The sequence below is a fragment of the Pogona vitticeps genome, chromosome 1 (genome assembly GCF_051106095.1).
Source record: "Pogona vitticeps strain Pit_001003342236 chromosome 1, PviZW2.1, whole genome shotgun sequence".
In the NCBI taxonomy this organism is placed as follows: domain Eukaryota; kingdom Metazoa; phylum Chordata; class Lepidosauria; order Squamata; family Agamidae; genus Pogona; species Pogona vitticeps.
In genome coordinates, this window is record NC_135783.1 from 62,506,488 (window position 1) to 62,523,712 (window position 17,225).

The 17,225-nt window shown below is 45.6% G+C and overlaps 1 protein-coding gene across 1 annotated transcript in view; it reads right to left on the reverse strand.

The window, feature by feature from the left end:
* Positions 1 to 12,160, reverse strand: part of DLL1 (delta like canonical Notch ligand 1) — a 29,223-nt gene extending 17,063 nt beyond the window's left edge. The window contains exon 1 of the mRNA XM_072993886.2: positions 12,059 to 12,160. Within this exon, the coding sequence (XP_072849987.2) occupies positions 12,059 to 12,100 (42 nt within the window). The 5' untranslated portion in view covers positions 12,101 to 12,160. The remainder of the gene's footprint in view (positions 1 to 12,058) is intronic.
* Positions 12,161 to 17,225: the final 5,065 nt, after the last annotated feature.

The window sequence follows — 17,225 nt, forward strand, 5'->3', positions numbered from 1 at the left end:
CACCCTCCTACTCACACACACGCTCCTTTTCCATAGCCCAGCATCCTGGATCAACTGACAACCCTCCGAAAGCCTCGCCTGGTGTGTTTGTGTGTGTGTGTTTGTTTTTTTAACTTTTTCCTTGTAGGATGGGGATGATGATCGTGATGAAGAGCAACATCGCCAATTCTCTTTTACACGCGCGCGGGTGCACCCTCTGCCTTTTCCCTCCTCCAAGTTTGGTTATAGCTAGATAGCTAGATATAAAGTGCGTTCGGTGTGTGTCGTTCGCGTGGCTGTCATTAAGGCAGTTTGTTATTATGTGAGGCCTGAATCAGTTGGGCCTTTGTGCTCTCAGCTGTATGGTAATGTAGACAGCACCTGCTCCCTTGCACAATGCAGACGAGAGAAAGAGCTCCCCTCGGCGCACGCTACTGCCTCTACAACAATGTGCACACATTTTTTTTTCCAAGAAATCCTTTCCAGCCTCCCCTCCTCCCTACCTTAAAAAGAAAGGGAGGGGGGGGAACTCTATGCCAACCGTCACCTTATTATTATTTTTTTTACACATCCATCAGAGACACTGGAGCTTCTGTGTTGGTTGTTTTTTGTTTCTGTTTTTTTTCCCTCTCCCTTAACTCACACAACATGGACACAGAGAGGAAAAGGGTTACTGCTGAGAAAGCAAGGCTAAGCGGCCAGCCGCCTTCATAGCAGGAAACCAGAAGGATTTAAGCAGCAGCAGCATCAACAACAACAGTTTGGAAGTAACTAATTTGGAATTGATGGAAGAAAGGAGGGGGACGAGGAGGCTGGGATTTCTCCCCCTCTCTCTTATGGAATAGAACTGGGGGAAAGTTACAGTGTGGATTACTGTTTTCAGAATCCCCAAGCCATGGGGATTCTGGGAGTTGTAGTTCAAACAGTAACTTTACCCCACTCTGATGGGATCCTGGTTGAAAAACAGCTCTTCCAAACAGCAAAGTGAGGAAACTCAGTCTGGTGGCAGCGTATTAGGATGCAACCTGTCGCTTGCTGTGTAAATGTCAGTTGAATTGCAACTGATCAGGGGCAGCTTAAACTGGTGGGTCACAATAGTGGCTTCTTGGTTTGGGGTGCTCCGAGTCTTCTTCATGACCACTTTCTTGGGTGGCAACAAGATTTCACAGAAGAAAACATAACTTTTTCCAAAGCAGTAGTCTCAATCCCAAATTACTTCATAATGCTGGGTGCAAGGAAGGAAAGCGGATGAGAGAAGCAATGTGAAGAATCTTTATCGGCAGTTGGATTGGAAGAAGGTCAACTAAAAGAAAATCACTAACTCAGTAAGCATTGAGAAAAACAAACCAAGCCCTGTTCCTTCCTGGTGGGTTACATCACAATCAAATTTGGATACTGGATGCTTTGGCAAAGCTAGGTAAAGGTAAAGGTAAAGGCTCCCCTTGACAATTTTTGTCCAGTCGTGTTCGACTCTAGGGGGCGGTGCTCATCCCCGTTTCCAAGCCATAGAGCCAACGTTTTGTCCGAAGACAATCTTCCGTGGTCGCATGGCCAGTGCGACTTAGACACGGAACGCTGTTACCTTCCCACCGAGGTGGTCCCTATTTATCTACTTGCATTTGCATGCTTTCAAACCGCTAGGTTGGCGGGAGCTGGGACAAGTGAAGGGCGCTCACTCCGTCGCATGGATTCGATCTTACGACTGCTTGGTCTTCTGACCCTGCAGCACAGGCTTCTGCGGTTTAGCCCACAGCGCCACCACGTCCCTTGACGTGCCTTGCGCAAAGCCAGACATTGCCCCAAACACTCTGGATCATCATTCACATCAAATACAAAATGTTGATCCTTTCCTTGCAATTAGACTCATGCCACTGAGAAGGAAGTAGCAGAGCCCAGGCCTGGCAAGCAGAAGTACAAGGTCCTAGGGCCCAGCTCAGAGAACAGGGCTGAGGAAAGAAAGGCTTCTGCTTGAGGCCTCAGATGGTCATTGTCATCGGTCAGCTTCAGTCCTGGCTTTAAGCAAACTAAAGAAGCCACCTGGCCAGTCTCCTCTGTTGGAAAACAGAGTTCTGCATGCCACTGGAACCATGGGAAGGCAACAGAGCCTGTTAATAACCATAATGCAGGCTCCCTAAAACTGTATGGTCAAATGTCAGGGAGAAATGGCGAAGCAGCACCATTAACAGAAGCAGAAAACACATGCTTTAACTGAGTTTTCATGGTTTGCCATCCAAATGCAGCACCAAGGACAACCACCATCCAGAGAAGCATTTCTTGCTTTCTGTTCAGTTTGCCTGAATAATCTGATAACATTATTTGCTGCCGGTGTTTCAGCAGTGCAGAGTGACACAATCCACAGGGTGAGGGCGGCTCAGGACTAAGATGAGCATCTCCCCCGACATGTTGGAATAAGACATCCCTTATTTCAGTCCCTGAGCCGCACCAGCCTTGGAGGACAACATTTGCCCCCAGATCTGCCCAAGATCTCTCTTTCTCTCTGACCTGTACCATCACAATGCTCTCAGAGGAATGGAGGAGGCTGCCCCCATTGACAGTGTAAAATTCAGCTGCCTGCCCAGTTAGCTTCTGTTTTTATACTAGAGGAGAGGCATTTTTTTATTTACCTCCAGCAGCAAAATTCCTTGGTCAAGCCCTGACATCACCCAGAGATGGGCTCGTGGCCTGACAAAGTTTGGATGAACTAGCTTCATGGAATCATAATTGTGACCCCCACCATGTCAGAAAATCTTCCAAGCAAATGGTTTTGGGGGACCATCTAGTCCAGGGGAAGGATGAAATTAAGTCACAATTTAATGGCAGATCTCCCAGTTCTTTGCAGCATGTCAGCAAGGAAGACATCTGACTCTCAGTTGTATAACAAAAGCAGCACCAACAATTATGTTCCTCTTGCCCTAAATAACACTTCCAAAATGAGTAAGTTGGGCTAAGCAGGAGTTTTTGTCTGGAAAAACCTTTGGGGCCATTCATTTCTGGAACTCAGACCAAAGTGCTGGGTTTAGCAGTGTTTAATCCCGAGACCATCTTTTGTGTATGACTCCATTTCACGGATCTCAGAGAGCTCGTAAACAAAAACAATGTTCCGCCATAGAAGAAGTTGCATTCTGATATTAAGAAAACAAACCACAGGACCTGGTTTTGCCTTTGTATGATCTTCCTGGAGATGGTAGCACCTCAGCTGATGTTCCTTGCAACATTTAAGCCAGTGGTTCTTAACCTTGGGTTACTCCGGTGTTTTTGGACTGCAAATCCCACAAGCCTTCACCAACAGCTGTGCTGGCTGGGGTTTCTGGGAGTTGCAGTTCAAAAACACCTGAGTAACCCAAGGTTAAGAACCACTGATTTAAGCCATTGCTCCTTGTCCGTGTGGACAAACCATTGTCCTTCTTTCTAAGAGTCTAGGGCTTTGGAATGTTGATTGCTTGCCCCACTTGCTCCAGGGTGATAAGAGATCCAGAGATGATATTGGACCCAGACATGGGGGTGGGGGAGAGAGATGGTCTGGTATATTTACGCTTGCTATTCAGATGCGTAGATAACAGGCAGAGAGAATGATGGCCCTACTTCACCAGTCACATTTGTATTCTACTCCTTATCCAAAAATGGAATTAATTTGCCTTTCCCAACAACCCTGGGAGGTAGGTGAGGCTGTGCACAATGACTGTCTCAAGGCTATTCAGCCATCTCCATAGCTCAAACAAGAATTTGAACCTGGCTATCCCGAAAACTTCACCCAATCACTTCACTGCCCTTGGATTGACTCAGGCTTTTCAGGAAGACCGGCTGAGAATTAAAACAAAAGGAACACTGGAGCTAAACATGAGCTCAGTAGCTGGAGCATGAAACCTAATGGCAATCAATGATTAAACAAGACATGCAAGGATGTGCAAGTTTGCATTGAGCCACAAAATATCCTTTTTCTGGAACAGAATGGCAAGGCCACAAATTCTTAGCAACTGGGAAAACCTGTCTTTGCCACTCTCTTGCAATGTGGGTATTCTTAAATGTACTAGTGGACGTAATTCAACTGATTGCAGGAGCTGGCCTCTACGTAACTCACTTAGAATTAAAGGAAGGTTGGCCCAAAGCAAAACATGTCTTCAATCCCTACAATCAGGTGAAAGATTCACTTTTAATTGGTTGACAGAATTATGTTTTCCCAGAAATTGAACAGCTGCTTAAATAATATTGATTTCAGTAGATCTTTTTAAAAGGGACGTGGTGGCGCTGTGGGCTAAACCGCAGAAGCCTGTGCTGCAGGATCAGAAGACCAAGCAGTCGTAAGATCGAATCCACGTGACGGAGTGAGCGCCTGTCGCTTGTCCCAGCTCCCGCCAACCTAGCAGTTCGAAAGCATGCAAATGCGAGTAGATAAATAGGGACCACCTCGGTGGGAAGGTAACAGCGTTCCGTGTCTAAGTCGCACTGGCCATGCGACCATGGAAGATTGTCTTCGGACAAAACGCTGGCTCTATGGCTTGGAAACGGGGATGAGCACTGCCCCCTAAAGTCGAACACGACTGGACAAAAATTGTCAAGGGGAACCTTTACCTTTACCTTTAGGTCTTTTTAAAGTCTACATCAATATGGACCCAACCCAAAATGATTCTATACCATTTATTTAGGATCAGATCTATCTGCACTGACTTCAATATCACAGATTATGTTTGGCCTGTGAATCAGTGGGACACTAACCCTTTACTCTGAATCAAGTCTTCTAAGAGGCAGTTATTCTTCTCTCTCCCTTTGGCCTCCCTCCTTTACACTAGAGCAAAACTGCAGTAGTGCACACAGTAGATTTTTTGCTTCCTCGAAGCCTTGGACTACCTCGGGACAGTAGCAACCCAAAGGGGCAAGAAGCTTCTTGTCCCAAAGTGCCCTGGCTTCTTCCCTACCCCTTTCCTGAGTGGGGAAGTGAAGCACTATGGCCAAGCAATACTTCCCCCCCCCCCTTGCCAACTACCGTAAGTGAGGCTGGAGCACAATCTACCCAATGACATCTGTTCTGTCCTTATTGACTTGAAGGAGAACTTGCGCAAAAGCCCCGCTTTACTCTAGCGAGAGTTGTTGCGCAAGAGAAGCTCGCGACCGGATGCGTTTGTCAGTATTACGGGTGAGATTGTGGGAAGTGTGTGGGGGGGGGGGAGAGAGAGACTCTGAATCCTTCCCTGGATCAAGGAAGTAGAGGACGTAGTAGAGTAAAAAAGATCGGGAGATTTAGGGTCGACGGTAGTTTTGAGTTCGACAGCAAAGCCTTACAGAGTGGAAGGGAATGAGAGAACCATTGAGAGAGAGAAAAACCACTCATTTGACGTTCCTGTTTTAGGAAGAAGTGGGATTCAAAAGTTAACACGCGCAAGGGCTTAAAACCCGCCCTTCTTCTGGCTTCCCTCCGCCCGCCTCCCCACCCCACCCCCACCCCCCGGGCACAAAATCACCTAAGTCTCTCCAAATCTTTTGAACAACCCTGCTTTCGTTCTCAAGGATTTGTTAAATTGACGCGGCACAGATTTCTCGATTAGGTCTACAAAAAGCGGAACTGAAAGGCGTCGTAAAATCCATCAGAATCCTGCCCAAAGCGCTTATTCTCTTCCAACTTAATTTATGCCACGCGATTCTGTATTGGGGAAATCAAGCAGAAAGCTCCTTTTTCTCTCCTCCCCTCCTTGACTCTCCCCTCCCTCTTCTCTTAGCGCCCTCCCTTCCCTCCCTCCCCACATGCCTTCCTTGTGCGCCTCCCCCCCCCCTTTTCCTTCTTTCACAGGCTGCTGGGCTAACGGGGAGACTGTTTAACTTAAGTGTTTCTATAGGAGGCTGTTGTAGTTTAACTCCTGCCCACCAGTAGCTGGGACGAACAAAGGAAGGACTCGAGGTCTAACCATTCATCCTTTCTCTGCGCTTTAATTTTCATTGATTCCGAAGACAAGGGGAGCCCTCAGGGATTCGAGCTGAAGGGGGATGACACGCCTTTAGACGCCATCAACCCCCTAGCCAGCCATCTGCTCCGAACCAAATGGCGTTTCTTCACTCCCAGCTCCTGCGTGTCTCTATACTCGGCTGCTCTCACACTTGCAACGCCGGTCCCGAGAGCATTTCGGGCCTTCCCCCGCCCCGCAGAAAGGCAGATAAGTTAAAGTATGCTGAATAGAGAGAGGGGTGTGTGTGTGTGTGTGTGTGTGTGTGTGGTTTGTTGTTGTTTTCCTTGGTGATTGGGGAAAGGCCGCAGCCCAGAAGGCAATAAATCCTTACCTTTCTCATTAAGGCCGCGTCGCAAACCCTTTTTAAATACTTCTTGATTTCTCCGCAAATTTACTGTACAAGGTCAGGACCATTAGCCGTCAAAGAAGTCAATAGCAAGAGACAAGGAAAATTTGCCCCGGGCCGAAAGAGGGGGAGAAAGAGCGCGCCTCCTTGCTCTGGGCGGAAGCCCCGTCTTCCCTTTCTGATCCCTGTCCTCCTTTGCGAAGAATTCCCACAGAGTTGTTCGTTTAAGATTCTGTTCGTTAACTTTTCCATTCCGCCTTTCCTCCAGTGAGCCCAGGGCGGTGCATGCTGCACCCCACAATCTTCCTTTCCACTTTATTGCACACTGGACATTCGCCACCCGCCCGACCCCTCTGTCCTCTGGCAACAACCTGGTGAGGTAAGCTAGGCTGATCAGCCACCTGAGTTTCATGTCCGAGGAAGGATTTGAACTCAGGATTCCAACGTTCCGGTCCAACATTCTAAGGGTGACACCACTATGACTTTGCCTATCAGATTAGGGCATGAATTAAGAGCAGTAACCTTAACAAAAGAAGATTTGTAGTTTCTGTTCAGGCAGGAGGAGGGCTTTAAAAGCTTCAAGGACTCCACCTTACCTGAAGTCTGGAAAAGACCAACCAGAGGCAGCAAGGCTGGTAAAAAAAATCTAGACAGAGCCCTTCGGGATCAAGCCAGAAGGTCATCTAGTCCAGCAAGCCTTCCTTAAGTTTGATCCTGGGGGTTGCTCATGAAAAGGGAAACGGAGGAAACATTTATCTCCTTCTCCTTATTATTCTCCTTATTTCTCACTATTACTGGATACATGGGCTCTAAAATTGAGTAACCCTATATTCAAATAGTAAACTGATTTCCTAAGTACAGATTCTTATGAAGTCAAAGGAACTGCATCCAAGTCAGTTTTGCAAAAGTGCAAAATATCTTGGGGAGGAAAGAAAAAGGCAAAGAAATCACACACCCAAATAGTCCAATTAGGACTGAACACACTGCAACATTTTGTTGCAGATCTCATTCATTCTGGGGAACACAGCCTACCACACACCTGTTCTTCCTGCCATGTCTTATCACCTTGAACAGGAGTATGTAACCTTTATATATATCACCTTTAACAGGGCCATAACAATATCTCATGGCAGGAGGGCAGTGAGTTCCTTAAGACTCCTGACTCCAATGAGGTGGAGGGGTATAGACATCACAGATGTCTAAACATAGCTTTTGATGTAAGGCATATGGACTCAACTGGGGGAAAAACAAATCAGATGATCTCATGACCCTAAGGCTGCCACTAACTATTTATTATGACATCAGTATATTGCCCCTTGTATTTTATGCAGTATGACACAGAACAAGGGGGCTGGAAGGGGCATTCTAGTTCATAAACTTGCTACTGGATGGGGAAAATGTGTTCCAAAAGTGCAATTTGGAACAGACCTATCACCATGCTACCATCAGTGTCATTACCCCAAAGGCAAGTGATGACAACACAGGGCATAATGTAGGCTAGCTAATATCCATATGCAATGGTATGTATTGATATATTACAGAGAACAACTGATTTTATAAATGGGTAGTTTCCCCCCTATACATAAGGCTACATACCACTCTCTTAATATTAACAATATTAAAAACAATGTGTAGCCTTTATAATTAAAATTGTAAACCGCCCGGAGAGTGCTTGTAGCGCTATGGGGCGGTATATAAGTCCAATAAATAAATAAATAAATAAATCTCACAGTCCTGATATACTCTATGAGTTGATAAGGAACACAATCTAAATGGAGTGGAAACCAGTAGTAAAACTGGATAGCAGTGGTATACTGGACACTTCAGATCCTCCATTCACCCATCCATTTGGTTTTCCATTGGATTAACTCACAAGCAAAGACAAGGGTCTGAATCCAATTGATAGTCCCAAAAAGATATGGCCAATTGAATCAATGGGAATAGCACACAGCTTGGCTCACTTGCTCAGCACTGCTTTCAATGGGGCTTAGCCTAGGGGCATGAGCAGGCCATTGTAGCTAGGTCAACTTTTGGCAGAAGTGAATTCTGCTGGGGCTACATAGTGGGATTTTTAATTTTTTTAAAAAATTTTTTTTGCAGAGTGGGGGCAGGGGAAGAATCAGGGCATTAGTAATAACAGCAGTACTGACTACTTCAATATCTCACCCTGTAGATCACGATGGTGTCTATAGATTCTGAATTTTTAAAATGAGGAGCAGTAACCAGATGCTCCCTACTTTCTCCTTGCAAAAAGATCCTTGAAATGTTTCAGCGGGTTCCAGATGAATGGAACCATTTAGCGGATGCATTTTTTGAGGAAAGAGCGCTTTCGAAGATCTAGACTCTGAAGGCCAGGTAGCTTGGCCTCACAAAAGCAAGGAAGAATCCTGAAGCACTAATTCCGCCACTCCTTCCCACTTTCAGTAACGGGGGGGGGGGGAGAGAACAGCACACTAATTTGAACAGTTCAGGACATGTGGTAGTGTCACAGGCTGGGGGAAAAAACCACTTCACCCTTCTGGGAGTCCTGAGCAGGCTTTGCTGAGAAGCAGCGGTAATTTTCAGTGGCACTTAGTCTGAGGTAAGTGTACATAATAGGATTAAAGCCTTAATAATCCGGATTTGTAGGGTTCATAGCCAACTAGGAGCTAATTAATCTGCATTGATCGCTCCCAGGAAGAGATTAAAAAATGAAGAGAGATTCCGAGCAGTTGTGGAATTAGCACTGGTGTATTTTTATTTTCCAAGCCAAAGATGGAGAAGTTCTATACAGTTAGCAAAAACAAGACCTGGAGCCGATTGTGGCTCTGATCCTCAGCTTCTTATAGCAGAACTCAAGCTTAAACTGAAGAAAGGAGGAAAAAGCTCTGGGCTAGTCAGGTATAATCTAAACCAAATCCCTTATGAATACACAGTGGAAGTGAAGAACAGATTTAAGGAACTAGATTTGGTGGACAGAGTGCCTGAAGAACTATTCATTCATTCATTCATTCATTCATTCATTCATTCATTCATTCATTCATTCATTCATTCATTCTATTTGTACCCCACCTCTCTGGTCAAAATGACCACTCTAGGCGGCTATAGATGGAGGACCGTAACATTGAACAGGAGGCAGCAACAAAAATCATCCCAAAGAAAAGGAAATGCAAGAAAGCAAAGTGGCTGTCCAACGAGGCCTTACAAATAGCAGCGAAGGGAAACAAAATGCAAGGGAGATAGGGAAAGCTACAGAAAATTGAATGCTGACTTCCAAAGAATAGCAAGGAGAGACAAGAGGTCCTTCTTAAAAGAACAATGCAAAGAAATAGAGAAAATTAATAGAAAGGGAAAAACTAGAGCTCTGTTCAAGGAAATTGGAGATATTAAAGGAACATTTTGTGATAAAGGACAAAAATGGTAGGGACCTTACAGAAGCGGAAGACATCAAGAAGAGGTGGCAAGAATACACAGAGGAATTATGCCAGAAAGATCTGGATGTCCCGGACAACCCAGACAGTGTGGTTGCTGACCTTGAGCCAGATATCCTGGAGAGCAAAGTCAAGTGCGCCGTAGAAAGCATGACTAACAACAAGGCTAGTGGAAGTGACTATTTCAGGTGAACTATTTAAAATCTTAAAAGATTATGCTGTTAAGGTGCTACACTCAATATGCCAGCAAGTTTGGAAAACTCAGCAGTGGCCAGATGATTGGAAAAGATCAGTCTACATCCCAATCCCAAAGAAGGGCAGTGTCAAAAAATGCTCCAACTACTGTACAACTGCACTCATTTCATACGCTAGCAAGGTTATGCTCAAAATCCTCCAAGGTAGACTTCAGCAATATGTGGACCGAGAACTCCCAGAAGTACATCTGGATTTTGAAGGGACAGAGGAACTAGAGACCAAATTGCTAACATGCACTGGATTATGGAGAAAGCCAAAGAATTCTGAAAAATATCTACTTCTGCTTCATTGACTACACAGAAGCTTTTGACTGTGTGGACCACAGCAACCTATGGCAAGTTCTTAAAGAAATGGGAGTGCCTGACCACTCTATCAGTCTCCTGAAAAACCTATATATGGGACAGGAAGCAACAGTTAGATCTGGATATGCAACAACCGATTGGTTCAAAATAGGGGTATATTGTCTCCCTGCTTATTTATAGGCAGAATACATCATGCAAAAGGCTGGACTGGACGAATCTCAAGTGGGAATTAAGATTGCCGGAAGAAATATAACAACCTCCGATATGCAGATGACACCACTCTGATGGCAGAAAGTGAGGAGGAATTAAAGAACCTCTTAATGAGGGTGAAAGAGGAGAGTGCAAAAAAATGGTCTGAAGCTCAACATAAAAAAAAACTAAGATCATGGCCACTGGTCCCATCACCTCCAGGGAAATAGAAGGGGAAGGTATGGAGGCAGTGACCAATTTTACTTTCTTGGGCTCTATGATCACTACAGATGGTGACAGCACCCACGAATTCAAAAGATGTCTGCTTCTTGGGAGGAAAGAAATGACAAACCTCGACAGCATCTTAAAAAGCAGAGACATCACCTTGCTGACAAAGGTCCGCATAGTCAAAGCTATGGTTTTTCCAGTTGTGAAGTATGGAAGTGAGAGCTGGACCATAAAGAAGGCTGCCCGCTGAAGAATTGGTGCTTTTGAACTGTGGTGCTGGATTAGAGGCTCTTGACAGTCCCCTGGACTGCAAGAACACAGCTATCCATTTTGAAGGAAATCAACCCTGAGTGCTCACTGGAAGCACAGATCCTGAAGCTGAGGCTCCAATACTTTGGCCTTCTCATGAGAAGAGAAGATTCCCTGGAAAAGACCCTGATGTTGGGAAAGTGTAAAGGCAAGAGAAGGGGATGACAGAGGACGAGATGGTTGGACAGTGTCACTGAAGATACCAACATGAATTTGACCAAACTCTGGGAGGCAGTGGAAGACAGGGGGGCCTGGCGTGCTCTGGTCCATGGGGTCACGAAGAGTCGCACACAACTTAATGAGTAAACAACAAAATTTTTACCCACTTGAGTTAATAAACTTCTTGAATGTCTCTTCCGGCAAGGGGGTGCGAAGACTTTGACCAAACCTGCTCATACCTCTTTTGATTGAAACCTACTGCAGTGCGCTCTTCTGGGAGCCCTACATCCCTAAAGATATGCACAAAATCTGGATGAGACATGGTGATGATCATGTTGATATGTGGCTGTGGGGTGTTTCAAGGCTCCTTCATCCCCACCCACCCCGTTCTGGTTCACACGTGTGGGCCACTGAAAATTAATGTGGGAAAGAAATGCCGCCCTGTTCTCCGGAGACCTGATGCCAGCGCAACGCGAGCCTCTCAGACACTCCACAAAACTAAAGTACTGTAGGTGGAAAAGGAGAGAGCGTGAGACGTCTGGTGTGCGTGTGTGTGTGTGTGTGTGTTGAGGGGAGAGGCGGAAGCGAAGGAGTGACAGTGAGGGCCAAGCTCAACATCAGCCCTTGCCCTCTATATCCACATGAGAAAGACTGGAAAAGCTGGTGCCTATTTATTGATTAAGAGGAGCAGGAAGAAGTTTTGCATGCGCGGCAGATTGGGGGGAAAAGTTGCAAAGGCATGTGCTGATTAGAATAAGAAAAGGCAGTCGCGTGGCTCAGCTGGCACGCAGAGAAGCCAGATGATAGATAAGCAAGCTCGTCCCTCCTTCGCCCTCTTTCCCTCTGCTCGGCCTCTCCCCCACCGCCACCCCCCTCGCAATCGCAAATCATCTGCTCTGGCCCTCGCCTCGCCTCGCCTTTTCATAACAAAGCGGGCGTGTTTACCTGGGAGCCCCGAACCGACGGGGCGTTCCTTTGTCTCCCCATCCGATTGCTCCAGCCAGCTGCTCTCCTCGGTCAGACCCCCTTTTTTTCCTGGGCAAATCTGGGCGTGGGGACGGCGATCCTGGGGTTCCTCTCAGGGCTTGTGTGGGACTGGGCGAACATCGAGGCGGAGCAGACCTCGGTGTCGGGCAAAGGAAGGGAAAGAAGGCGAGCGGGAGCCGAGCGGTTGGTTAACAAGGAAAGGTCTCCCTCTTGGGTCCCTCTCTCTCCCCCCCTTCATTTCCTTGTGGTCCGTTTTGGCTACGGGAATAAGAAAGTGGCTGTCAGTCTGAGGAGAAGGCCCCTGGAGAGAGTTCTCCCCCCCACCCCAATAACCAGTGCCCAATTGGTCCTCCCCTCCCCCTTCTTCCTTCCCTCCTCAACCTGGAACGGATTAATGGTGGGATATTCTTGCGGAGGGGTTGAGGGCAGTCGCGTGCCGATGTCTTACCGGGAAACATCTGCCGGTGCCTTCGAGCAAAGAAGCCAGCTGCGCTGGGCCGCGGGGATTACACCGGGAGATCCCTCCAGGCCATACAGGACCAGGCGGATCCGCCCGGAGAGGCAACCTAACAATAGTTCCTGCTGCCGCCTACCCCCACCCATCCACTGAATGTGGGATTGACAGAGGGAGTCGAAGAGTCGGCACCCCAAAGGCATGATCCAGGCATTAGGGCCCATTCTCACGTGCGCGCCCAGGGCTCTTACTTCCTCTACCACCCCTTTCGGGAGGGGGGGGAGGTTCAATCGCTTGAACGTGTGAACTGCGCTCATTGGCAAGAACGGTGCCGGGACGAGCTGACACGGACACGCTAGCTCGATCTAGGAGGCCTTTCTCACGTTCGATTGTACCACGTTGCCCGGCAGGTGGAGGAGGACCTGATTTTGAACGCTATTGGGTGCCTGACATTTCCCGCGTGCAAAAGATCTGCTACATGAGAGAGAGAGAGAGAGAGAGAGAAAGAGAGAGAGAGAGAGATGCAGATTAGTTTTTCTGCCAAATGGGTTTGAGTGGTTTAGGAAAGGAATTGGGACAAACATCTTTGAAAATAAGGTTACACCTGATGGTGATCCTTGAGTTTTGCAGTTCAACAGCCACGTAAAACCCTGGCGCCTGGATCTTCTGTCACCTCATTTTTGAGTAGAGGGCACTAGAATTGAATAAATTCTTCCTATTCCAGGAATCTTTTCTACAGGGGTTTACTCTTGAGTAGTTGTGCCAAGACCTGAGCTATGCTGTATAGGTTAGGGAACAAATTGATTTCATGCAAATATTAAACTCTAGTCGTTTAGGTGTCTGGCTGTTGAACCAGAGAGTTGGACTCCCTATTGTGCTTCCTAGGAGTACAGCCAGCCTGTATGGCCTTGGGCAAGATGCAGAGGCCCCCCAAAAAGGGAATGGTAAACCACTTCTGAGTATTCTCTATCTGGAAAACCCTGAAAAGGGTCAGTGTAAGTCGGAATTAATTTAATAGCACATTATTATTATTATGAGTAGGAATAAATAAATAGGCAAATAGATATGAAATTAGGAATATATGAAAATATACATATGGATATAGATGTTAGTTCTGTTGTCTTCTAAATAAAGCACTTAAGGCCATGTCCCTCTCTGTAGCCACTCAGCCCAGGGGAAGTCAGATGTGATGGCTACAGAAGTTGATTGGAACTGTATCATTCCCAACACCCCATTCTTCCAGAGTTGGTTGTCCTCTACGGGGGTCTAAAACCAAAAATAAAAATTAAAAAATAAAATCCTTATTAGGCACTTAGAGCTAGCGCACCAACCCTGTGAAGAAGCTGCCACCACTTCCACACAAACACTTGATGAACCCAATACCTGATTGAGGCAAGATGTGGTTTTAGTGTCACACACTCTCTAGTCAATCATTCTGACACCTGCTTGAAAGGATTCTTGTACCTTATGAAAGAGAAGGGGGGGGCAAATAAAAGGTCAAAAGAACAAAAGTTACAAACAATTACAAAAAAGGTTTTTCAAAACACAGGAGCAGCTACCAAGACAGACTTAAAGCATTCAATAGGAAGACACCAGGAAATAAATAAAGCTTATTACCTTGTCTAATACTCACACCTCGGTAGAGATAACTGTGGAACATGTAGAGATGGATCTAGTTTCCTTTTTAGAGGCAAGTTAGGTCCCTCCTAAGCATCAGAGAACAGCAGGTGAGCAAAGAATTTTTTTGCTCAGAGATATGTTAGGCAGACTAAGTAGGTTTCCTAATTCATTTACTACACTTGAACTTGGCCAAAAGGCCAAAAAGCAATTCATTTATATAAGTAAATGGGCCATTACACACCTGTTGCTAACCACATATTGATCTGCTTTCATGTTCTGTCAGGAGAAAGGACATCGTTCTGACCTGCTTCTGTTCCCACAGTCAAAGTCTGCATAACTCTCAAGGAAGGAAGCAGACTGGCTCCTTTCAAGCCAGGGGTTATAGTCACAGTGTTAATTCTTTTGTGTGTGTGGGGTGCTTTGATATGCCCTCTGATAAGCACAGAAACATCCATTCCTCTCACAGACCTTCCTATGAAGTGTTCAGGAACAGGAGGTAAGTTGAGGGTGTGAATTGTCCTTTTACACAGTAACCTCTGCCTACTCAGCCAGGTGCCCGGGCATTTAGAACAGAAGCACTGAAGGGTGGAGTGACTGAATTCCATATTGCATATTCCCCAGTTCCTCAGTTTCTTCACAGGTGACATGTAATTTGAAATTCCCATGCTTTTGATTTCTGTCCTACATAGGCATACAAATAGTGTCAGTAAGAAGCGAGCCATTTTAGCTTGCCTTGCATCAAGATGCCTCTGGTCTGTTTAAGGAAAAATACAAAAAGTCTTTTCACACTTGATAACAAGTGGCTTTGAAACTATCTGAAGCTCTGTATGTGTCCATTTGATGAAAAGAGAAAGCAAAAAGGAGACGATTTGCAGTTAAAATTTTAGCCAAAGTGGGTATTATATTTGTATTGTAGTAGATACATTAAAGAAGGAAAAATGCTACCTTACAGATGTGCCATGTGTTACTCTGGAAATTTGAACATGTAACAAAATGTAAATAACATATCTGCAAAAGGCTCTTATCCTGACCTAAACATATCCAATTAACTTGTTTAGGATTGGACTGAAAAATTTAAATAGTTAAAATGGGTGTCCTATTTTAGTGTTTGCTGCTGGCAGATGTGGTCAGTGAAGGAAGACAATACTGGAACACTATTTTTCCTCTACTGATAGAAAACAAAGCTAACAAGAGTTTTGCAGCAGGAAAAGAGAACAGGATTACAAGGGCAAAGAGTCTGCCAGTCGTTGTTGAGAATGATGAGATGTCATGGGTTGTGTTAACTAGTGGCAAGGAAGGGCCTGATTCTGCACCCATTCAGATCAGGTTGTGGTCTGAGAACAGAATGCCTGATAGACCTATATATAGTTGTATAGTGGGCAAACTTACTCTTTGAAGTTATTTTCAGGATCCCAGCACACTATTTTAGCACTTTGAGATTGCAAAAAATTCCAGCAGAGGAAAGTTGTGATAGAAAGGCTGTGATCCTAACCATATATTTCAGGAGCAAGAAACCTCCTAGAACTAGGGAGCACTCATTCTCACATGGGCATTTCCCTCACTCCCTTGATGTTGATCCCACCAGTGGCAAACTACTTTGTATCCCCATCTGTTATGCAGAAAAAAGATGCAGAGTTGGAAGTCGTTATTATGTGCCTTTAGAGCTGAGCAGGATAGGGTTGCCATAAGTCACGACAGCAACAGATATGACTAGCACACGACAGCAACAGCAGGACTTTGAAGGTAAGCAAGTGAGATATTTAAGGAGTGGTTTTACCCATTTTAAAGGGACATGATAGCGCTGTGGGCTAAACCGCAGATGCCTGTGCTGCAGGGTCAGAAGACCAGCAGTTGTAAGATTGAATCTACGCGATGGAGTGAGCTCCCGTCGCTTGTTCCAGCTCCCGCCAACCTAGCGGTTCAAAAGCATGCAAATGCAAGTAGATCAACAGGGACCACCTCGGTGGGAAGCGTTCTGTGTCTAAGTCGCACTGGCCATGTGACCACGGAAGATTGTCTTCGGACAAAAACGCTGGCTCTATGGCTTGGAAACGGGGATGAGCACTGGCCCCTAGAGTCAAACACGACTGGACAAAAATTGTCAAGGGGAACCTTTACCTTTTACCTTTACCCATTTTACATCCCCTGTAGAATCTTCTCATCATCTTACAAAAAACTAGCAAATAAAAGAATAAAACAAAAATAGTTCCTTCTTTCTGGTGGTACACTGAAAAGAAAGATAAAGAATACTTATCGCATTACTCCTGATAATAATGCTATTGCTACAAAGGATTGTCAGAGACAGCTCCCTGATTACACTGGACATGATCTGTAGTTTAACCAATGCCCTAATCACATTTAATTGAAAATAAATCTATTATAGCATCATTCAGAACTATTGTTATAAGAAGTGTGCCTGGTTCTGAGAAAAAGTCTTAGAAAAAGTCACAGTGTCTCATTTCTGCTGGTCTCTTCAGTAGTCCTCTCCAGCTCTGGATATATTCTTTCTTTTTAACTGTTTCCTCCATACCTTTGATTTGTTTTGTGTTCTAACTCTGCAGAAAGGGATGATGAAAGGGGAGGTTGGGAGAGGAGACAGGTCCCCTTCTTTTGGAGCGGGCTCCTCCCCCTTCCTCTGTGAACATCTGCCTGGAGAAGAACAGATGTGGGCACCTGCGGTGACAGGCTGCATATGTTCCATACTATTCACAGGCATTCAGACGTGGCTACAATGGTAAGCCTTTGTGCACGCAAAGTCACTAAATATATTAATCTGTGTTCCCTAGAGCACGGTTCTGTTTAATTTTTTTTCCAACTGGCAATAACATCTGATCTAATCCTCCAATTGGCTCCCCATTGTGCTCCCTCCCACCGGCCCACCCCGGAAAAAAAAATTAAGTGGAGTTATTCAAGCTTCCACCTGTTGCCGATCAGATTGAAGTAGGTGGTGTGAGCCTCAGAGAACGTCAAGGAGCCGTGTGAATGTGTGGGCAATAAAGAGAGAGAGATTTCAATGATGAAAACTGAGCAGTTTAACAGGCTAGCATTATC